General features: G+C 42.8%; 1 protein-coding gene across 7 annotated transcripts in view; it reads left to right on the top strand.

Moving 5' to 3' along the window:
- Positions 1-8,397: 8,397 nt before the first annotated feature.
- ITPRID2 (ITPR interacting domain containing 2) overlaps positions 8,398-23,984 on the top strand; it is a 60,704-nt gene continuing 45,117 nt past the window's right edge. For 5 of the 7 annotated variants that reach the window (XM_030579814.1, XM_030579813.1, XM_030579812.1 and 2 more), the window contains exons 1-8: positions 8,489-8,573; positions 9,257-9,496; positions 9,866-9,911; positions 18,603-18,652; positions 19,575-19,631; positions 21,411-21,450; positions 23,106-23,204; positions 23,740-23,948. In XM_030579814.1, coding sequence (XP_030435674.1) covers positions 9,316-9,496; positions 9,866-9,911; positions 18,603-18,652; positions 19,575-19,631; positions 21,411-21,450; positions 23,106-23,204; positions 23,740-23,948 — 682 coding nt within the window. In that variant the 5' untranslated portion in view covers positions 8,489-8,573; positions 9,257-9,315. Of the gene's footprint in view, positions 8,574-9,256; positions 9,497-9,865; positions 9,912-17,773; positions 17,779-18,602; positions 18,653-19,574; positions 19,632-21,410; positions 21,451-23,105; positions 23,205-23,739; positions 23,949-23,984 lie in introns of those variants that run through there. The other 2 variants (XM_030579816.1, XM_030579817.1) reach the window with 2 other exon arrangements.

Genomic DNA, 23,984 nt, shown 5'->3' with positions numbered 1-23,984 from the left:
GTCATCTTTATGTTCTCATGTGCCATAGCAGGAGAAATACAAGATGATATAAAATACTCTCAGAGAAAGTATCTTCTTATCTCCCACCTTCATTTTGGAAGTATTCTGCCCTATAGTATCTTTTCTAGCCCAAACCTAAATATACAACGTTTACATGCAAAAATAGTACCTTTGTCTCTAATAAATCAGCCTCCTCCTATCATGTCTATAAGCTATAATTTCTTACTTGTGATATCAGAACTCAATTCCATAAGTACTGATTATGATCTCTGAAAGAAGATACAACCTCTTAGTTTATGCATGCATGAGAAGACTGGCGAGCTAGCTAAAAGAAAGACCTTTCCTATTTGCAGAAAAACAGAACTACATGGGTTTAACAACCACTTAGGGTAGAAGCAGATACTGCCTGTTCTTAGCACATGGAAAATTAGCAACATTTTAGTCCAGGTGAAAGTTTATTTTAAAGAGATATCAGCTATTTTTTAGATATTTTAGTTATATTTTCTTTTTTGTTTATATATAACATTGGAATTGGAGGAAAAATTTCTGGCAGGATTTGAGGCGTTGGAGTCACCTGAACTAGACTGACTCAGCATTTACCAAAGTCAAAATTAATATAGACCTTGTGAAAAAGGCTGGATTGATTAAATCCTTTAACTATTGGAAAAGTGAAAAGACAAATTTGGCCCACCAAAGTGCCTCTACTTCTGTCTGAAGAAATCATTTCTCTGGGCACCACAGGCCATCTCTACATTACAGGCTAAATTGGCACTGCTGCGATCAATGCAGCAGTATCGATTTAGCGGGTCTGGTGAAGACACGCAAAGTTGATAGCAAAGCGCTCTCCTGTCGACTTTTGTGCTCCGAGAAGTGTAAGGTAAGTTGGCGGGAGAGTGTCTCCCATCAACACAGCAGAAGACACCACTGTGAGTCAACCTAAACTACATTGACTTCAGCTACGTAACTTAAGTCGACTTACAGCTTTAGCGTAGAGCAGCCCTCAGTCTCCATTCCCATTCAATTTTCTCTGTTGCCAGTACCTAAGAGCCCAATACTGTATTTGCCATGTACTGAACTTTAAAAATACATTAATGAGATTCCTGTGCACAACAGTCTTGCCAGATTGGGCCCTGGGACTGCAACAAGATTCCTGTTTAGTACAAAATATGACATTCATTTGTGATTTGGCCTGCTGCTCAGTGGGAGCTCGTTGTGTCACCTCCCTCTGATTAATTCACATAAACCACCAAAGATCTATAAGACAACAATGATTCTTGGTTAGTACTGGATCAGACTAGATTGTAACCTGTCCACTAGAGAAATAGACTGTATGCTGAACTATCCAGTCTCCATTTATAAACATTTTGAAACTACGATATGTACCTGTTAGACTGGAATGTCTCTGTTGGAGCTACACCAGTCTGACCAGTAAGTACCTATTATTAAAAAATACATTTGAAAAGCACAGTGACTCCTAAAGGAGTGCTTACGTGAGCTATTGTATAAATAAATCCTTCTTTAGAGATTATTGATCAGTGCAGAAGAGATCATGATGTCATGAAATAAAAAAAGCTTTTATTTCTTGAAGTAGTTAAAAATTTTCAACGATATTAGTATTTACTATGATTGCACTTAAAAGAAGTTACCATGTGTCTAATAGAAGGGAGTTAAAATGATTTTATTCTCTTTAATTGAGAATGCAACATAAACGGTGATACAATTTTCTTCCATCCCGTTTTGCACATTCCAGCCTTTTGCTGGCCAGGAATTGGTCAGAAAAGTAAGAGAGAGAGAGAGAGAGAGAGAGAGAGTGTGTGTGTGTGTGTGTGTGTGTGAGAGAGAGAGAGAGAGAGAGAGAGAGAGAGAGAGATTCCAAATCTAACTCTCCCCCCATATCAAGCTCTTCCTCTCCATCACAGAACATTATGCCTTTCCATGCCAGTGGAACTTTTTTGTTCCACTAGAGCTCAAATTTCAGCACGTCCTTATTTTTTTTAAATATAAAATAGATATGAATTGCACAAGATTGTTGCATGCATCTTGGTTGTTGAGAATATATATATATGTAGGGTGTGTCTCTCTCTTGTTGTTTACTTGAGGAGTTACATTTAATGTGGAGATTCTCCACCCTCCCCGGCTTTTTGTATATGATAATCTGACACCTCTGCTGACGCCATTAAATCCACTCTATCATCACATCTGGAATTTTCTATACTTCCCATGAAGGAAAAGTATTCATTTTAATTTTAGAGATGAGTCAGACACAAGATGGAGTTGGCATAGAATGGAAAGGTAAATATAGCTGGTAGCACCTTCTTACAGCTAACACTGAATGTGTGCAGCCAATAAGGCAGTTACAGATGATGGCCAAGGGACTGATCTTATGAGCACACCCAACTCCGGTTGACTTCACTTGGGACTGTGAGTAGTCCACAATTCTCAGGAATGTTTTTTAAAGTTATGCCTATGGCAGGATATCCAGCCAACAGATTTCTAAAAAGAAATCTCAGGAAATACAGGGTGATATCCTGGTTAGAACATAGCCCAGGATTTCCTGGTTCTGTTCCTGCCTCTGCCTCTGGGACAATTCACTTAACCATAGTGGAATATATAAAACTAGGCTATTGATATATACCTCACAGGCATGTTGTTGTAAGGCTTAATTAATTGAAGTCTGTCAGTTTTGCCATTAACTTCAAGGGGTGCAGAACTGGGATTCATCATATTACTAAAGTGTTCTGAGATCCTCCTATGAGAGGTGCAATAAATGGGCAATGTATTCTTAGGGCAAATAATTACCTTGATTTCTCTTTATCTTCCATGTATAGTTTCAAGTAGGTTCTTTGTTACCCATGTGGAGCAATACCAGAAATTAATAAATCAGAGCAGTAATTGTCTTTATATATGAAAGGATGTAGTTAATGCTTAAAACCTACACATTTTGTAATTAAGCCTACAAACCAAAATGCTTTACAATCCTACATATTTATCAGGAAACAATTAAAATAGTAGGTTTTAAAAAAAATGGTTCTTGCAGCACGCATACCAAGGAAATGACTTGCCTTTCCTTAGTATTCTGTATTCCTTAGTATTCTCCCTCTACATACATTCTACATATGGATTATAGAACTCTGCAGAATACTCTGTGTGGGTGCATTCACAAGGTATTATACTAGTCTGGCAGCCTCATAAATACAGGTATCCAGATAACCCATTACACCGATAAAACTTATTGGAGATTGGGAGATGAGACAGAAATAGAACCTCAAGTTAAGAAGAAAGACAGCTAAGTGAAAGCAAGAGACATAAAAATAAGAAAAGAAAAGACCCAAGAAAATAATTTTCAGAAAAGACTGACCATGCTGAAGAAAGTAAAAGGAATAATTTGGGATCTGACAACACTGAAATGAACCATATTGGCTTAGTTTCCTTCTGCCTGCAAGTTCTTTCTTATACAGCTTTCTTGGCAGAGATCTTAATATCCTCAGAAATTACAGCTACCCGCTGACACATCTGCTGACATGAGTGCATTTACATTTAGGGAGATTGAAAGCCTCTTTTATTCTCTTTTTCTTTATAGTATTTGTTTTATTACATTGCTGTGTGCTGGTCTTAGCTTTTTCATTCTGATCTGGTGGTGCAGCTGTAATCCACTTGAATACAGATATCCGGCTCTTCCTTTAGAAACTTCCTTTTCAAACAGGCGATGCTATAGTTCTTGTAAACGCCCTGACGGAAGTGGGTTTTTTCCTCCTTCCTCCTCCAGCCAGAGGTCCTAGAAATACAAACCATTTGCTTAAAACTGAGAAAATTTCTATTAGAAAATAGCCCTACAAGTTCTACTGTGCTGAAGAAATGCATTGTGCACTAATGATAATGCATTGTTTTCCTACCTTATAAAAAAAGGTGCTTGTCATTAATCCAATGAAACATTGCTAGAAAGCCACAGAAACTGTCCCCTAATACTTTAAATTGTTAGAGCAGAATTGGCAGATTATTTTCCATCCACTCTTCTCCATATATTGAGAGAGAACATCTGTCTTACAATACTGACAGATCCAGCTCAGGCATGCTTCTCTGCTTGGTTAGGGGAAGAGGTATGTATACTCTGAGGTGATTATCCTTTTGCTTTCAGCTTTTATTTTAAAAGCGAACTTCAATAGCTAGAAGAAAGTAACCTATACATTTTAATTATATTTTATAGTGTCTAAAGGTGTAGTATGTATATCATATATGCAAAGAAAGATGCAGTGTGTGTCTCAACAATACAATTATCAGGTTATTTAGGTTAGGCTGTTGCTGATTGTGATGATTCAATGAAGGTGGTTTTTAAAAAAATAATATGTACTCAAAAAAAGATGACCGTGACAGAGGTATAAAAATGGGGGTATTCATGACTTGCTAATTGTGGACATTCTGAAAGAGGGGAATTTTCATGAGGGCCTCAAAAGATCAGTGGTGGCCTGGCAGACCAAAGTGTGTGAAGGTTTTCAAAGCACAGGGAGCAGTATGGAGATGCTTGTGGGAGAAAGATGCCAATTTCTCATATATCTTTGGCAGAGTGGAGTGGCCAGGGCAACGTGACAAGGGATAAGGCTGAAGAAATTGGGAGGATCTGTTATGTATGAGTGTGAGAATCAGAGCAATATGTCCTAAATTTTGACCTGATAGAGAAGAAGAGACAAGAGGAGAGATTAAAGAAGAGATGATGTGGTCTGAGTGATGGGTTAGAGTGGTATTCTCTGTCTCTGAGTTCTGATTACAAAACCAATATGATATGTGAAAACTTGTTTTGAATTATGTGACAACTTAATTCATCCCTTATTTAACTGTGTGAAGCTTGGATTTCAAGGAAGTTACCGTTGCTTACACAGGGATGAATTTGATCGTATAATGTAACAGAATGCTGTTTGCTGAAAATTGACTGTTAAATTATGATTTGAATACTTAAAACAATTTTGAAAAAAGTATGTCTGATTTTAAAAATCCATATAACAAATAGGGTTTTATTAGTTAAAAAGATGTTCTTTAACTTATAACTGAAAATCACTTATGTTTATTTTTAAATGAAAATTCTGCTGTTATATCTAAAATATAGATTATTACTTTAAAAAGCAAACAATCAATCAAAAAATTCACCTAGCTATTTGCCTTTGGAAAATATCTACTGCATATAGGACCTGATCCTGCAGTCATTAAGCAGATGAAGTCAGGGTATGCAAGACAGGGTCCATAAGTAGTACTGCCTTGCCATAATGATTTTTGACTTCATAAAGCTATTGTATGAGCTACAGTTCAAAAGACCTCTGAGTATTTGTTGACAGAACAGACAAGCCATTATAGATAATCAAGCTAGTAATCTGTCGGTTATGGACTCTCTAAGCATATATTGACATCATGGACTTGTAAGAGTTTTCATGCTGTTGATCTGTTACAAACTCAGATGTGTGTGTTGCTTCATGGAAGCTATTGTCTTCCCAATACAAGTGTAACAATTGTGATTTTCCACACTTCCCAGTGATTTTGTAACATCTCATAAGATATTGCAATCTCAATTATTCATTTTTGAAACAAAGTATATCTCCAAATTACACTGAAGTAATGTTATGCTTGTTCCTTATTAACAAAATCAAGGAAAATCAGATTTAAGGCCCTGATCCTCCAAATACTGCTGGTGGGTGATTTTACTCAAGTGTCTAATCTTATTGAAGTCAGTGAGATGATTCTGCAGACAGTAATGTTATGGACATGTGTTTGCAGGATTGGGGCCTTAGCCTGTATCCATCTACTCATCTCCTTGTTCTGCTCAAGTCACAGAACAATGCATGATAATTATATTATCTGAGCAAAACAGATGATAGAAGTCTATAATGTAGTTGCAGTAATCTGGATGTTGATGATTAAAAGAGAAGTTCCAAACGTACCTTTGGTTGTGTCAGGCTGCTTTTTTATGTCTTTATAATAAATAGCCCCAACTCAAAACATAAACAGGATATTGTGATAAAATATTTTAAAAAAATTAGATTAGATACTCCTTCACTTCATTTTTTTTGTTTTAATCACAATACATTGAAAAATGAAGATTTATCCTTCTTCCTCTCCTCCCCAATGGTTTATAGCATTGGGGGAAGGATAGCTCAGTGGTTTGAGCATTGACCTTAAGGGGGCCACTTAGGGATCTGGGGCAAAATCAGTACTTGGTCCTGCTAGTGAAGGCAGGGGGTTGGACTCAATGACCTTTCAGGATCCTTCCAGTCTACGAGATAGGTATATCTCCATATATTATATTTAGTCTTAGAAAGACATACATACAGTATCAGATGCAATGAGGACTGAAAATTGTTTTATTCATGAAAAAAAGACATTTTATCTTTAAAAAAAATAGAAACTTCTAGAAAGATGAAAATGAGAAATGAGACCATATTGCTATGATCTCTCAACTACAGCAGGAAATATGTTTGTTTATCATGATGACCCTGATACTTCCATAGGCAGATTAGTTTTTAAGTAAAATGTCTCTATTCTGTTTGTCTACAAAAACTAAAACCAGGGTTGATGACAGGCCTGCCAAACTTGTAGTTACAGAGGACCCTGGCCTCAGGAGATCATTACTATCAGTACTTAGAGGTCTAGCCCCTCTTTCTGAAGGTATCTGTGGGACAGACTTGGTTTTTTAAAAGTTTTTCTTACCTCTCCTGGCTGCTGCTGCTGCTTTTACAGCCATGCCATGTTTTAATAAGGCGTGAATTTTTGAGCTTTTCTGAGTAGTTAACCTCCCAATTTTCTGGTCCTGCACATTTTGTTAGAATACCAGGGGCAGGAGGTGGGGACTTGGACACATTTGTGCCAGCCCTAAGCACTCCCCACAATGGAAGGTAATTCCCTAAGCTCCCTAGTGGAAATGGATAATAGGGGCTTGCCTATCCAGGGTCTAAAATACGACTCTAGAAAATCTGAACCTTTTAGGCTCTGATATGCTATGAGTTCCGTATAGGTGGACCACTATAAAAACCAGTGAGGCTTTTAACAGGTGTGCAACAGTATACTGACAGGGATTCAGTTTGCCTCGGATAATGAGTATAACCCAGCGTAGTCCCTAGGAGTTTTACCATTAACTTTAATGGAGCCAGGATTTCACCCCTAAAGCCCTTCACATTCTTTGGTATGTGCAGTGACTTCTTAGGCACTGGTTTGTTCCGGACATGAGTCTCCATTCGTCACGGATTATATTGTTTGTTGGATTTTCAGGAATCACTGGATGCTTTAATCTTCCTAGAAGCAAGTTTAGGATTACTTCAATTGGAATTTAAATAAGATTTTAAAAGGGCTTCCTCGCTTACTCTCGGCCAATATTCCTGTGCTAAGTCAGGAAAGAGGATTACTAAAGTTAGACTCTTAGAAATGAAACGTTTTGAGTACGGTTGTCTCTTATCTTTAACTACAGTGTGCATTTAGATGGAAGGGGTGGGAAGAAGGAAACATTACTGGGCTAATGGCCTGTCACCTCTCTGGTAGAAAAACGAGAGTGATCTATAGCCTCCACAGTGTTAGATCTGGGAAGATGGAGTCAAGTCTCTTCATCTAAACTCAGGACTATTTTCACTGATTTCAGCAGACACAACCGAGCTACTGTTAAAACAGATTCAAACTATTTTATATGAATATAACCTAGATTGTTAGCTCTTTGGGGCCTGGTGCTCATCTCTTTTGTTCTCTGTTTATAGGTCCTAAAGCACAATGGGACCCTCCCTAGGTCCATGACATGATATAGGAAATTAATATATAATTGCCTTCAGAAGGGAATGCTGAATGTCTCATCTCTGCTCTTTCTCTTCCTGTCATCCACCTCTCCCTTCTCCTTTATCAGTATTTTTCCTTCCTCTGCATGTTTGCACACTCACTTTTCTACACTCTCATCATTTGTTCGCTCTTCTCGGGCTAGTTCTTAAGCCATGTTTCTTTCCAGTGTGCCCTTTCCTCACTCTTCGAGCTCTTAATATCTTCTGCTCGTCCTCTCCCCACCCTCCCTCTTGGGTGTGTTTGTGAGCTGGACCAGCTCACCCTCCCCAAGCAGGTGAGGACACTGTGGCGTGAGAGCGGATGGGCTGCCACGAGCCTTTAATGGGGTCAATAACCTTTTGCTCCCCAGCAAGAGCGCGTCGATTTTCCAATCGCCCCATATCCCGCCCCCCGTTTAAAAAGCCCCTGACGCTGCAGGAGGATTTTACTGTGGATTTCCAAGGAGACAGACAACAATCGCCCTCCCCGTGTCTTTATCTGCACTATCACCTCCCCACTAGCCTCTGGACGCGCCGCGGGAGGGAGGGGGTCACTGGCTACCCTGGCCCCAGGGGGCAGATGCAGAAAGGGGAAGCCGGTCCCTGCAGCAGGGCGCTCCCCCGCGTGCAGCCGGCTGTGCCCGGCAGGCGGAGACTGCGCGGCTCTGCTTGGGTCCCATCAACGTGGGCGCAAACTTTCTCCCAGCAGCGGTATGAGGAAGTTCAGAGGGGACCCTGCTGGCCGCCGCAAGCTCCAGCCCAGGCGGGTGAATCCTCCTCCCCCGGGCCCGCTATGTGATACGGCTCAGCCCCGCAGAGCAGCGGCTCCTCGCCCCCCGGCACGACAGGGTGGCTCCGGGCTGGGCTCGGTCCTCCCACGGACTCCGCCGCTGGCTGCGGGGGCAGGGGGCCCGATCCGGCCCCGCGGAGGGAAGCGCTTTGAGGAACACCTGATTGGATTAAGTTCTCGGGTTGCCGTTCGGCTCCCGCGGCTCGGCCGGGCGGCGCCTCCCCGCTTTGTTGGTTACTTTTTGCCTAGCGGCCGCTCGAGCTGCGCTCCCCGGCTGGAAGCCGCCACTTGGGGGAAGCGGAGGGTGACAGGCGCCAGCTGGGGCGAGGCTGGGAGGGGAGCGAGCTGCAGCGACCCCCCGGGCGGCCGGGCGGGGGCGGCCAAACGTGGGATCGTTTTCAGGGCGGACCTGGAGGGCCGCCCAGTGTTGCAATAGGTGAGCGAGGGCGCGAGCCGCCTGTCGCGCGGGGGCCGGCCGGCCGGCGGGGGGCGATGCTGAGCGCGGGGGCGCGCCGGCTGCCGGGGGCTGGCGGGCGTTGGGTGACTACGGGCGCGGCTGCTCGTTATCCAGCGGGGCTGAGCGCGGGGAGCCCGTCCCCGCGCGTGGGAAGGCGCTGCCGCCTCGCTTCGCGTCCCGCGAGGCTGAGCCGGGCTCGGCGCGCTCACCCGGCTCGCGTGTGCCCGGCAGGGCGCCTTGCTGCCGTCGCCTTGTGAAGTGAAGCAGCAGCCGCAGGAGCCGCGGTCCTGATGGAGGAGCCGCCGGGGGCAGAGGAGTGGCCCGGGGCCAGCCAGAAGAGAAAGGCCTGGGCCAAGAGCAGGGACTCCTGGCAGGCATCGGAGGCGGAGGAGCTCTCGGCAGAAGCAGCTGAGCTGGCCCGGCGGGAGGACGAGCTCACCGTCGGAAAACTGCTCCTGGCTGCAGAAGGAGGTCTGTCCTGTCCGGTTGTCTCCACTGCGGCAGGGAAGGGGGGAAAGCAGGGACTGGAATCGGCCCGTCCATTAGCCCTGCCTGATGGAAGCGTTGCTGGGTTGCACCAGATGTGAGAGACGCAGTCTGGGGTTAAAAGTATTTTTAATTCTCAGATTTTTGGCCTGCCATTGAGTTTTATTCTTCTTTCTTTTGTTTGTTGTTGTCTCCTTTTTTGTTGCTCTTGTCAGCAGTCTTGTTTGTGTGGCAGTAGTGTAAGTGGTGTTTAAAAGGCTCCATTCGTCTTTCTTTATGAGACAGCTGGAATGCACAGAGCATCAATTACAACTCTTTGCTTTTCTCCCTCCTTCCCTTTCTTTTCTCCCAAAGGTAATATTCCAAATGAGAAGATCGCCATATGGCTTAAAGATTGCAGGTAAGTACTTCTGCAAACCAGAAGTTCCAGTACTGCTCTAAATAATGACATATGTCTAAGTAGCAGTGTCCACAATTCTTCATTAGCTAAAGGACCTGAACTTAACAACCTTTACTTATGTGAGTGTGAGTTGAAGGGTTGGGCCCTCAAAGCATGCAGTTTTACTTTTAACTCTGTCGGTAGTGCGCTTTCTCTTATTAGGGAACAGTTGAAGTTCTTCTTTGAGAATAAGTGTACCATTAATAAGCTACTAGAGTAGCAATGCATGTATCAGTGTGGCTGTCTGGCAAACTGAGAGGAAAGAAAAATCAACTATCTGTCATGTGACAATGGTAAAGTATTACAGAGTCACTTTCTTCTAATACTGAGCAAAGATTAAGGAAAACAGTGTCATCCCTAAATCTACTCTCTCTCTCCCTGACTGACTGCAGGGCTCCTCTTGAAACCTTCCCTATCCTCATCTTGACTGGCTTCATGTTACACTTCTAAGGAAACAGTGCACATCCCTTTCTCTCCTCCCCTTTATTACTAAACATTTAGCAACAGATTACTGAGTCATCAGCTTTACCATTCTCCCACATATAGTCACCTTCTGGCCCTGAGGATCCTTTTTCTTTGTTTGACTGACTGACATGATGTATCTAATCTCAAATATATAGACTCCTGTCCCTTAGGCTTGGACTTCCCTAAAGGATTATCTCTAGGACACTATCAAATTCATGCCATGAAAAAGGTGTCATGGACCATGAAATCTGGTCCTTTGTATACTTTTACCCTATACTATACAGATTTCATGTGGGAGATTAGTGTTTCTCAAAGTGGGGGTCCCAACCCAAACAAAGGTTGTGGGGCAGTTGCAAGGCTATTGTAGGGGGGTTGTGGTATTGCCATCTTTACTTCTGTGGTGGCTTCAGAGCTGGGTGGCTGGAGAGTGGTCGATGCTGGCCAGCCACCCAGCTTGAAAGCAACGTCTGAACCAGCAGCAGCACAGAAGTAATGGTAGCAATATCCTGCCATGACACCCTTATTTCTGCGCTGCTGCTGTTAGTAGCACTGTCTTCAGAGCTGGTCTCCCAGCCTGCAGCCGCAGAGCTTCCTGAAGCTGGGGGAGGTTCCTGGAGGTGGCTCTGTCTGGGCCCCGGGAGCGGCCCCTGCAGGGGAGGAGGAAGCCCCATCTCTCACCAGCCTGGTGAGGACAAGCTGGAACCTGGCATACAGTAGGAGCCCTTGGCCATGGTGCTTCCAGCCTTGTCCCGCCCTGGTGCTCAGGGGTTAAACAGACCTTGGGCTGGCTTTGTGTGTAGGGCGGGGCGACCACCGACCTCCGTAACCACATACCATGCCACCCTCATTTTTACGCTGCTACTGGTGGTGGTGCTGCCCTCAGAGCTGGGTGCCTGGCCAGCAGATGCTCATGTCTGGCTGCCCAACTCTGAAGGCAATGCTGCCACCAGCAACAGCGCAGAAGTAAGGGTGGCGATTTTGCGACTTCTCTACAATAGCCTTGTGACCCCCTCCCCCCAGGGCCGGTGCAAGGATGTTTCGCGCCCTAGACGAAACTTCCACCTTGCGCCCTCCCCCCCCATACCCCTGCCCTGATTCACGCCCCCCCGCAGCAGCACCCCCCCTCTGTCCTGAGGTGCCCCCCTTGCGGCAGCTCTCCGCCCTGAGGCACCCCCCCTGCCCCAGCTCACCCCTGCTCTGTGCACGAGCACCCCGAGCACGCCGTGGCCGCTTCACTTCTCCCGCCTCCCAGGCTTCCAGCACCTAAGCTGATTAGCGCTGCAAGCCTGGGAGGCAGGAGAAGTGAAGCGGCCACAGTGGTCTGGGAGGAGGTGGGGCAGGGGTGAGCTGGGGCCGGGGGGTCCCCCTGCATGCCGTCCCTTCCCTTACTTGCTGCAGTTGGCCCTCCCCGCTCCCCCCACCCCAGGTCCTTTCGTCTAAATGCCGGCGGCGACCGGGGCGGCCAAAGATCCTGCCGCCGAGGTCGCTGCCGAAGAAAATAGTGCCCCCCAAATCCTGGCGCACCTGCCTCCCCCCATGACTTCCTTTTGGATTGGGGCACCCAAGGTTACAACACAGTGAAATTTACAGTTTTTAAAATTCTATGACTGAAATTGACCAAAATCAACTGAATTTGGTAGGGCTCTAATTATGTACTTTTACTAAGACTGTGGAATGAATACCACTGTTGCTATTGTCACAAAACAGTTCAGTTAGATTTAGAATAAGCTTTTTCTTCAGTCTCCACCATATAGTATTTTGAGGTTCAGCTGTAGCCAGTGACAATAGCTGATCTTGTCCAATATTTTTCTTCTTTCAATTTTATCAAGGATAGTTGTCCTAGTTTAATGTTAGGTGAGCTTTGGGTGGCATCCCAATAGTTAAAGAAAGTTCAGGACCTCCTATATTTATCTTTCACTGCCATCCTTTAGACATAACAGTTTATGGTGAAAATTCACTTTAAAGGTTGGTAGTGCTAGTCTGATCCGTTGACCCAGTGAGCAACTCAGCTGGGCTTACTCTAGAGACTGATGAATGTGTTACCATATAGCTCAGCAGAGCTAATATGGTGTCTTTGTTGTAGAAGTCTCTGTGCAGTCCAGGTGACCTGTTCCCTTGTGGACAGAGAGGGCTGCTGACATACTGTATCCCCAAAACTTGGAATTCCCTTCTGACAAATTGTGGTCCATTGTCAGTGACTATTTTTTTTCAGAATGCCAAAATTAGACAAGATGCCTTAACTTTTCTATGACCTAATGACTTGTGGGTCTTGTAAGAAGTAGAACTTCAGCAAATCTTGGTAAATAGTGGCTACCAAATCAGTATGTTCCTTTTCTTTACACGGGTCTAGTGCTAAACTAGAAGCTTTACTAGAATGCAGGGGGGAGAGATTCTTCCGAAAGCTAGTCTGTCTCTATTCACAGACTTTCTGTCTAGAATCTTCTCCTTTCTTAGCTTCTCGGTACAGGTTTAAAGGAATTATACATATATCCACATAATGACAATATGCATACTTAATAACTAAAGTCACAAACCTATATAATGTTAGATTTTATTATTAATTATTATCATTATGCAGGATAGAAGACTTATGAAGCAGTAGTGTCTGTTGATTAGATCAGAGTATTGGGAGCCAGAATTCCTGGCTTTCGTTCATTGCTACTGACTGACTGCGTAACTTTGAGCAAGCCACATAAATTGCTGTTTTCTTTATTTTACAGCTGAGGAAAGCAAGGCACAAAAAAGTTGATTAACGGGGATGTTGCATGGTTTAGTTAACGGATGTTTGTAAAGCCCTCTGTGATCCTTGCATAAAAGATCCTGTACAAGTGTAAATGTACTGTTTGTAAATGTTGTTGCTGACCAATTCTGTACTTTATACTAAAAAATTAAATATGCCTCTTTTGTAGAGTTGGCAAATCCTACTTTGACACTGTTCCTTTAGTTTTCATGTATTACATAAAAATGTTGTACTCTCTGTAGTCTTAAATGCATAGACCTTCCACCCTGCAGCTTATTGATATCCACACACTATTCAAACTTTGTTCTTGTGGCTGGCTTTTGCAAAGCTCAAGTGATTTGTTAATATCAGTGGTTCCCATTGACTTCAGTGGAGCAGGATCAGACCAATAGGCAATTAGGGTCTGATTCTGTGATGTGCTGAGTGCCAGCAACTACCAGTAATGTCTGTGGGAGCTGGGAATTCTCAGCACTTTGGATAAGTGCACAGCTCCTCACAGGTTTATACTCTCAAGACCAGGGCTTTGGAGCGGAGCATGGAGCAGCTCCAGTGCAGTGGAGCTGCAGGTTTTTGCCTGGAGCTGGGGCAGACCCAGAGCACAGCTCCAAAGCCCTGCTCAAGACTGTAGGTAGTACACAGTTAAATTTGTGCGTAAATGTATATTATTGTCTATTATAGGTGGTGAGAGACAATAATCTAATTTACTTTTTGACAAGGCGTCTGCTACTCTCTCTCTGCATATGTGCATGCGTAATCAAAGGGAATGGGCTGGGCTAGTTCTTCTAGCCCTAGATGCAGGGCCAGCTCTAGGCACCAGCAAAGCAAGCAGGTGCTTGGAGCGGCACATTTGCAGGGGCAGCAGAGATCCAGCCTGGGGGCTGAGAACCAACAGGGGGCCCTGGGAGCTGTAGTTCCTTAGTTAGCTTCCTGCCTATAGAGCCAGCCCTGGAGCAGGGAAATAACTACTTTTCCCAGCATTCCCTTGGCAGCTATCAACAGGAAAGGGATGGGAGGGAGTGAGGTAGCTGAGACCTCTGCTGCAGCTTGCTGTGAATGGAGAGCTCCCTGCTAGAATGAGGTGGCACTGTGAATGGTAGGGATACCGTATTTTAACATTCAAAAAAGAGGACACTCCACGGGGAGGTAGATCCGTCCCCTATCCACTCCCTCCCACTTCCTGCCCCCCACAGAACCCTCAGCCCATCCAATCCCCCCTGCTCCTTGTCCCCTGATCGCCCCCTCCTGGGACCCCTGCCCCTAACTGCCCCCCAGTACCCCACCCCCTATCTAAGCCTCCCTTCTCCTTGTCCCTGACTTCTCCCTCCTGAGACCCCCCCACCCTAACTGCCCCAACCCCTGTCCACACTCCAGCCCCCTGACAGGCCCCCCCCCCGACCCATCCAGCCCCCCCTTCTCCCTGTCCCTTGACTGCCCCATGGGATCCCATGCCCCTTCTCCAACCCCCTGGCCCCCTTACTGTGCCTCTCAGACCAGCGTGTCTGGCTCCAGGCAGAGCTGGGGCAGTAGGAGGGTGCCAGGGGGAGCCCAGGGCTGGGGTAGGAGGCAGCCAAATTTTTTTTGCTTGGGGCGGCAAAAAACCTAGAGCCGGCCCTGCCTCGATGATCCCTGGTGGTTTTCCTCTTTTTCTGTCCACATTGCTGGTTAAAGACAATATCAAAAATCTTGAACATATTTTACATTGTGTTGTTAAAAATAACACCTGCATTACAGGAACTATCTTCCTGGATTGTAACTGAATTTCTTATAACAATCTACTAACGTGCTTTTCACTATACTGTTGCATAATCTGGACTTCTCCAAGTGTGTACAACAAAAATAGACTGATTTTATTTCTGTTTCTAGTTAATTACATGTCCTGGCTCTCAGGAGTTAGCAAAATACCTTGTTGTTTGGTGTGTAAAAATACGAAAAATACTTTCCCCATAGGAATGAATGAATACATTTCTATTGTTCTTAGGTTTATATGACATTTTAGAAAAAGTAGGATCAAATTTGATTGGCCAGTCCGAAAGGTTTTGCAGTGGTATTAGTTCAAATGAAGTAGCATCAACATTCTTGGTAACGAGCTCTGCTTGTAAGATTTTTTGTTTCAAAAGACTATCCACAATGTTGTCATTGTAAGGAAAATGGACTTACTGGTTGACTGTTTCTGTGGTATGCATTAGCAGTTTGGGACTCTAATCATTGAAATTTCTCATCTGTTGTACAAATAGTTCATGGCTATGCAGAAGTCTCTCCACATCACACCAGGCTCCACTATTTATATGTGTGTGTATGTGTAATTATATATGTATAAACCTGTTTACAGCTATTGGGGTAGAAAAGCACTCATCACATTGTGGCAATATTCATCGAGGCCTAAGAAACATCCCACTTCAGCTCCATTTCATGGAATTGTCATCCCTGTAGGAAGGTCTTCCTTCATTTATCTCAGTTTTGCCACTGTTTTTGAAATGATTTAAAAGAATTTAGTGCATTGACTAAGGCTGTTTAAGATAAACATAAAATATCAGCTGTGTACCCATCTTACATTGAAACAGAAAGGAGGAAATCCTCCATTTGAACTCAAGGATGGTTTTTATTTTTTGAATTTGAGTGTTTTTGTTTGGCCAAAATGTCTTCTATAATAATAACAACATAGCTTACCCTGTTGGAAAGTGTTTAGGAACTTTCTCATGTAGAATATTCAAGAAAGAGGAGGATTTGAAATCTGACCGAGAACATATTTTTTTTGTTTTGAGTTTTTGAGGCAGAATGGACACACTATTTAATTGCACTTTGGCTGCCAAACTATGATTTTTAACAACCAAAGTTTTAACTACTTCTAAAATACAATGCAAGATCTTCATTAATTGTTAAAGTTTTCCTAAAATAACCAATACTGGGTCAAACAAACCCAACAGAAATTTTCTACAACTTGTGGAAGGTGAAAAGCAGAATTCTCAGTAAAGTCCACTATGGGCACAACCATGTGTATCTAATCTACCTGATCAGGACATAGAGCCTACAGTCATGGGCACTGTGGGTGTAAAGAGAGGGGTAAATGTTTGAGAGGAGGTGTTGAGTAGAAGATCCCAGAGAATTCCCCCTCCCCCACTCTTCCTGACTGCACCTAGAATGTTTGGGAGATGTCTTGTCATCTCTCTGAGGGATCTAAGTCATGTTGGTTCCCTGATTCCAGTGCAAGTCAAGACTTTTATGAAGCTCTGCATTCCAGATTCTTTGGTTTTCCATTTGTCCTTGCCCTGTGTTGCATCTACTCCACACTCATGCTACTTCATTTAGGGCTGTGAAAGCAGGCAGCTTCTTCGGAGTCTGCCGTAGCAGTATGGTATCCACCCTCAGTGTACAATGTGCCTTTTCTTGAGTATGAGGATATATTGAAAGATCTCTAAAATCTCCTGTTTAGCAACATAATGCACTTGAAAGCAAACCTGAATCAGCTGACTTACGAGCCATGCTGCTGAAAATATTCCTTAAAAAACATATCCCAGTTGCTTTGCTGTTGTTCAAAGGGCTTCTGTTGTTCTTATGCTCTTCTCTTTTTAAATGTACAATTTTTCAATGGAATGGACTATAAAGTGGTGGGGTGTGTGTGTGTGTGTAGAGATTCAAGCAGGGATGCAGACAGATTGCTTGCCAAAGTTTCTTTCTAGTAGCTGTTAACAGGCTGCAGAGGTGACAGGCTTTATTTTTGAGGGAGAATGCCAGTTTTGCTGCTTGCTTTTTACCATTCTCTGCCAGCCAGTGCATGCACACTACTGGCATCAATTGAGGAAGTTGCCGCCAGTAACTTTGTCTAGCTAAAAAGTAAGACATGCTGAAGTGGCCTCCAAGGAAGAAGAGGGAGAATAGAAATTTAGCCATTAAAACCAGGATATAAACAATAGGCATGGTTGTTAATTCAGAACATAAGACTTGCTGTAACTTGAATAGATTTAATAAAAAACCTAGTCACTTAGAGCCCTATTTACTCCCACGAGAGACCCAAAATTCCAAAAGATTTGAATTTCTAAAGGCTTGTTCTGTCACCTAGCTGAGTAAATATTACTCATACTGTCAGTATTTTAATTGGCATGTCACTGTAACAAGTTATTTCTGAAGACTCATTATCAAAGGACAACATGTAGCAACAGTAAACTGTTCCAGAGGAACAATTTGCATTGTAAAATAAAGGGTGTGTTAGGAAACAAATACACGCTTTTCATTCCAGAATTTAATTTTGGAACCAGAACAAATACCATATCACATTTTTGTTTATTTCAGAGTAACTTTGGGCAATTTTCTCTGCTTGTCTACTGAAAAACCTTCACTTGCCCATATAGGAAGTATTCATGATGTAAACACTTAAGTCATCTGATTTGCCCTTCTTTAATCATATTTTACTTTATTTCATGTCTTGGGTTTGTACCAAGCTGCTTTACTGCATAGCAGGTTCTTGTTAGCCGTCGTTTGTCTACATTGGTGGCAGCTCTGTATTAATGTTTGGTCTGTTTAAAGAGCTTATGAACTGAATTAGTTTACACAGGATGAGTAATACTAACTCCACTAGGGTCCAATTCTTGTCAGTGGGAGTTTTGCTGTTGACTTCAAAGACTGCAGGTTTGGGCCCTTCAAAAAGCCTCTTTCCATTCTTGAAATAGTGATTACATCTGTCCTAGAAAAAAAGCTAAAGAATTTGATCCAGTATCCGAGCTAGCAAATGACTTGACGGATATTTTAGGTCTCAGATTGTTCTCGTTTCTGATTAGACTTTGTGTTATTATTATTACTATTACTTATTTTTTGTATTACAGTAGTGTTTGGTGGTCCTAGTCATGGACCAGGACCCCATTGTATTGCACCTACTAGAAACACAGAACAAAAAGACAATCACTGACCAAAAGAACTTACAATTTGCCGGGGGAGGGGGGAAGGAGGGAGAAGGTGTGTGTGTGTGTGTGTCTGCCTGTCTGTCTGTCTTTCATACCTTTACTCACCTATCCATCGGATTTCAGTGTAGGAAAAACAGGTGTCAACGTTTAAAGTGTAAATGAGTTTAAAATGAATTTCCTCCTGCGTAGTGCCACCCCCACTGTTCCAATTCATTCTTATTGGTAGTGTGGGCACAATATAACACACCATATTTTCTTTCACAACCTACAGAATGCCTGTGGCCTTCTTAACGTTTGCCTTAATCTTGATTCCTGTGTTAACATTCGTAGGTATGAGTGCTGCCAGTTTTATCAACCTGTTTTTTTCACAAGTGTTTATTCAGGAGGTTGGAGATTGTTTAGTAAGTTATTGTCAGTCCCTGTGCATTTGTGCAGGCTTTCTGGGGGAGGAAGGAGGCACAACTGCTCTTATCACAAGCTGGTTATAGCTCTTAAGGAAGGACATGAAGAAGCAACGTTTTAAACTAGCATTAACCTTTTCTGTGGTTTCAGAACGCCTCTGGGAGCCTCCCTGGATGAGCAAAGCAATCCTACGTTGAAGGGTAAGAAAAGACTCTGTGCTCTTGGATAGCTGCTTTTATTATGAACTTTTCTGCTTTCCTAGTTTATGATTTTAAAATCAGTTGTTACCCAGATGCATATGTTATGGCTATCTTGATTTTGCTAAGATATTCTTGTGCAGTTGAGGGAGAAGTTCAGGGAAGGGGAAAAGGGTCAGATTTTTTTTTTCAAGAGTTGAAGAAGTCTTTAAAAAGACTATTCCCGTGCTTCAGCTTTTATATAAATGCAAAATCTCTGCAGAAGCTGTGTGTGTGTGTGCGCGTGCATGCGTGGGAAAGGGGAAGCTAGTTAATTTACAGTCTTAGAACTAGGTCAACTTTCGTACTGTGTTTCTTTGCTTGCTCTAACTGAAATGGCCACACCTGAAAAAATTACTATCTGAGCAGAACAAAATTTGAAAGTTCAAAGTACAGCAAGAATCTGCAGGTAGTTGCAGAGCATATAAAAAGAACTCGCAGTATATACCAGTGGAAGAAAGGGGATGACTGGGCTAATTTATTAACCCTGAAGCCCTGTGGTAAGATGTCTGGAGTGTAACTTAACATCCAGTGCAGAGTACTTACATTAGGTATGGTACCAGGGGGTAAGTAGTTATGATTAATTAGCTTGCAAGTTGACGTGGAATTGTTCTTCATCTGGCCCCTCTAGTAGCTTTAGAGTGACCTCTCACTCTTTTAGCTCTTCTTTTAAAATAAGCTTTTCTGTGATGTGAATAGTAACTTCAAAATACCATAGGCTTTATCTGTACATTATCAAGGTGTAAATGATAAACGATCTGTAAAGATGTTCCGAGTAAATCCTACAGCATTAACTCTGTTTAAACTAAAAAATGTTATATGAGCTTTTGGAAAGAAAACATTACAGCACTATATAGGCGTTGAACTGCCAAATGTACATTTTCAGGCATGCTGGTGAGAAATGGAGGAAGTTTTGAAGATGACTTATCCCTGGGAGCGGAAGGTGGGTGTGGCAGGGTTATTTGACTATTAAAGCAAGCATTTTTTAAAATTATTATTTAAGTAACATTCAAGAGTTTGAATTTATTTTGAAAAGTCATTATTTCCAGTCTGGTCAAAGTCTGATGGTAAAGCTGTCTGGAAAGCAAAAGGGAAGATAAGATATTTGCAAAAAACCCAAATCAAACCTATTTATTTATTTTTCTTTCATCCAAACTTTATTTCTTTATTTTTTGTCAACTTGTTGTGACCTGGCCTTCCTGCAGGGCAGAGCCAGCCTTGAAGGAGTCTGCGTAATGAAGGGAGCAGCTGTCTGCTGCTACTTCATGTGCTTTGGTGCAGACAGCAATGAAACAGTCCAAAGTATTGGTGGAAAGAGTGCAAGCAGTGAGAAAAATGACTGCGCTAATGCTTGTGCTCTCTTTATATGGGCCAGTTATGGAGGTCAGACACGTGCACCAGTTCCATGGAAACCAGTGGGAGTGGCATGTGAGAGTTTTCTGATGGCCAAATTTGGCATCAAGTGTTCAGCTAATAGCTGATAGTTAAGGAGGAAGGAAAGAGAAGAGAGTATGAAAGATGGGAGAAAGAATTAAATAAACCCTGAAATAAAAACCAGTAGATAAGTGTTTAAACCAACAACCACCAAACAAAATAAAAACAAAGGGGAAGGCGGTTTAGATCTTGTCTGTTTTCACACTTTTCCCCCTTGTATCTCCAGTTGTTGCTTTACTGTTTGTTCTGCTTCTCTCTGCTTGTTCCCACTAGTTCTTCTTTTCCCCTCTTTCTTTTGGAGGAGGAGGAGAGGTGGCCCCTCAGAGCAGGCTTTCTTTTTTTTTTATTTATTTTTTTTAAACCTCTTGACCTAAAAAATGTGGCCTGCACAGCCTTTTGGTGATTTGAATGTTTTAAATTGCCAGAGAGGCCCCGAGCTGAATAGCTGATCTGCATTGAGGGTCCAGTGCTGAGAGCTGCCAAACATGCTCAAGTTCCATACATGCAGAGGCAGATCAGCACTTCACAGATTGGGTTCTGCTTGTCCAGCTACTCTCTGCATACATGCAGAATAAGGCGCATACAAAAAGTTGACAACAATTTTTGCAATTCTAAAAAGTGTTTGAGAACTGTCAGATCTGATCTGAGCCCAACCCTGTTCTTATTGGAGTCAGTCGGAGTCTTGCCATCAACACCACAGAAGGAGAGTTGGACCTTGGGAGAGGAAATAATTTTTTTGTAAGTCTTTTAAAAATAACGAGGAAAGCAATTTATTTGACAGTTGACTTGATGTAATTAATTTAGTCCATATCACTTACTGAATTAGAGTAAGTGGGATTAAAAAGATTCCTCTTAATAGACTTTTCATTTGTTATTCCGCCTGCCATAGAAAGGATTTTTTAGAGAGGTGTTTCCCCTTTGTTTTAAGTAACAATCCAAGCTCTGGTCATATGACTGAAAGGGAAAAGGGCAAAGCTGTTAGAGCTGGCTGAAAATTTTCAAATGTCAAAATTTTCTGAAGGTGGGAGGCAGAAAAAACAGAAAAATATTTTTCAAAAAACTTTTGATCAACTCTAAAGGATAGAACCAACTAACACCTATTATTACAAATGTGCATACATACTGATTGTACACTTGTATGTGTAAAGAATGGACTCTGGGAGGTGAAGTGGCATCTACAAACATATGCTGTTGGATTCATATGTTGTTGGCTACTATTTCTTATCAATTATAAGTGCTGTTTTGCCAAAGAGCTTTATGTACAATTCTTTCCTTTATTTTCCTGCAGCTAATCATCTACATCAAAGTGATGCAAAAATGGAAACATGGCAAGTATCTCATTTTTGTTTTGCTTTAGGGGAATATTGAAATAAAATTATCTGAACTATGAGGTAGAGGTAAACTAGGCAGTCCCAGTACTAGAACCATTCCATGCAGAAGAGTTTACTCCTACAAAGAAGATGTCACTAATAATATGGGGGGGAAACGACTTTAATACTCACAAAAATGTATCCCATAAATATGTTCTTTTACTTCCATCGCATTTAATCTGGAATATCAAGTAAAAGGGGGAAATCTCTGAACATAAAGCAACATTTCTGCAAGAGATAAGTGGCTTACTTCAGTTCCCTCATCCGCCACTCAAATGCTCAATCTGTTTCTGGACAGTGTCAAGGGAAAATTTGCTCCTTCTTTCAACCTTTGAGATGGAATCTTGGCTAGAAAAAGCCTCTTTTGGGGGGAGTAAGGGGGGCAGGTGACTGTACTGGGAGAGAGCCTTTAGGGAAAGGCCTCCCGGTTACCCCCAAAGCAATGTTCTAAGTGCAGTCAGACGCAAGTAGACTCGGGCTACATCTACGCTACAGCCGGGATCGATGCTCTGAGATCGATCCATCGGCGGTCGATTTAGTGGGTCTAATGAAGACCCACCAGATCAACAGCAGATTGCTCTCCAGTCAACCCTGTACTATACCCCTGATGAGAAGAGTAAGGTAAGTCAACGGGAGAGTTTTCCCCTGTCGACATCCCATGGTAACGTGACCTAGCTGGAGTTGTGTAGTGTAAGGTCTACTTACCGAGGTAGTGTAGACATAGCCTAAGACCTTTTGCTACTTCACCTCAGTTAGGTCCAGTAAGAGCCCTTATATAAATGGACCCAGCTGCTCTGTGTTCCCTTAGCTCCTAGGTGACTGTTCTGCCAGATTGCTTGCAAGTGAAACTCCCATTGTCTAATGGTTAAAAATCTCTATTCCCCAAAAGGGTGGTGATGCTGATGCCATTCAGGGAAAGTCATTTAGTCTGTACGACACTGGAAAATGCTGAGGCAGCACCAGTTGCTGGGGATGTAGGGAGGAGATAGTCTGGAACTGGGGAGGAGAAATCAGGGTGGGAGTCTTGGTTGGAGCCAGTCCCATTCCATTTCCCCTAATCTGGAAGCACAACCAATTCCCAGGCCTGTCTGGGGGGCTTCCCCTGCTTCGTGCTGCTCGTGGGCCTCAATCTGTTCCTTTCAGCAGGGAGCAGCAGGGGTTAGGGAGTTGAAATCAGCATCTAAGAGGTGAGGTAACACAAGCAGCAAGCCATGACCAGGTCCAGTGTGAAGAGGCGGTCCTGTGGGGGAGGTAAGGGAGTGGAGAACATAAGCCTGCTGAAGTAAGGGATACTTTTGACACTTCTAGGTGGGCTTGAAGGAGGGTGAGAGCAGGAAGGGAGATGGGACTGTTTTTATGGGAGATTGCAGTAGTGTTTTATTAGTTTGCATCTCTTGCTTTAGGATTCTCAGGGTGTATATTTTTTATTAAGGGACTAAGAATTAATTATTTCTGTGTATTTATAAAATGAGACCTAGCTAATGTAAACCAGATAATACTGAACAGGAAAAGAAATTCTCTGAAAGTGAAGACTTAATTTTCCTTAAAGACTGAGAATTGAATCACTGCAAGGAACCAGTTCATCATGTCAGTATTGTCCATTTGTATGACAGCAATGGTATGCTGGCGAAGGAGAGGAGACATCAGTTCCACCAGAAGGGGAGAAGTATGAATTCCACTGGTTCTGGGAGAAGCAGTGCAACGGTTTCAAGGTAAAAGAACTATGCTTTGGAGGATATGGCACAGTTCAGTGGGATTTATCATTCTTCTTCTGCCAATAGTTACTACTTCTATCCCTAAAATAAATGGACTTGGCTTGATTTATATGTGTTATTGTACTTAGTAGCAAAAGAGGGACTATTAATTTGGTTATTTGAAAGAACTTGACATTTTTTTCCAGTTGTGGCTCTCAGAAAATAAGGACAGTTGGGCCAGAACTCTGGAAATGCCTGAACTTAAGAAGCATTTCAGATTTCAAGACTTTTGGATTAAGGATTGGGTTTATAAATAAATATGTAAAAAGTTTGGATCTGAACATTGACTGGGTTCATCTCTCTAATGGCTTGAACAGAAATGCCAGGTGTAAATGCCTTGAAAACTTATGACTTGGGCCCATCGCACTGTGCTGCAGGACGCAAAATTTCAGTAGGGCACAGACTGGGGGGCTGAAATAGCAACCAGACTGAAGGGACCATGTCCTAAAGAGAGCCATTGTGTAGAAAAATCTCTTGTTTTTCATTTGTCTAGTGTTTCTGAATTACTGGATCTTTATGAGGAAGACCCTGAAGAAGTACTCTATAACCTTGGATTTGGAAGAGATGAACCAGATATTGCTTCTAAAATCCCATCAAGATTTTTTAATTCATCATCATTTGCCAGAGGGATTGATATCAAAGTGTTTTTGAATGCCCAAATGCAGCGTATGGAAGTGGAAAATCCAAATTTTGCTTTAACAAGTAAGTATACTTTTAAAGTGAAGGTTAATTTAAGCT

This window comes from Gopherus evgoodei, chromosome 11, assembly GCF_007399415.2.
Source record: "Gopherus evgoodei ecotype Sinaloan lineage chromosome 11, rGopEvg1_v1.p, whole genome shotgun sequence".
NCBI lineage: Eukaryota > Metazoa > Chordata > Testudines > Testudinidae > Gopherus > Gopherus evgoodei.
This window is presented reverse-complemented; position numbering and strand designations above follow the sequence as displayed.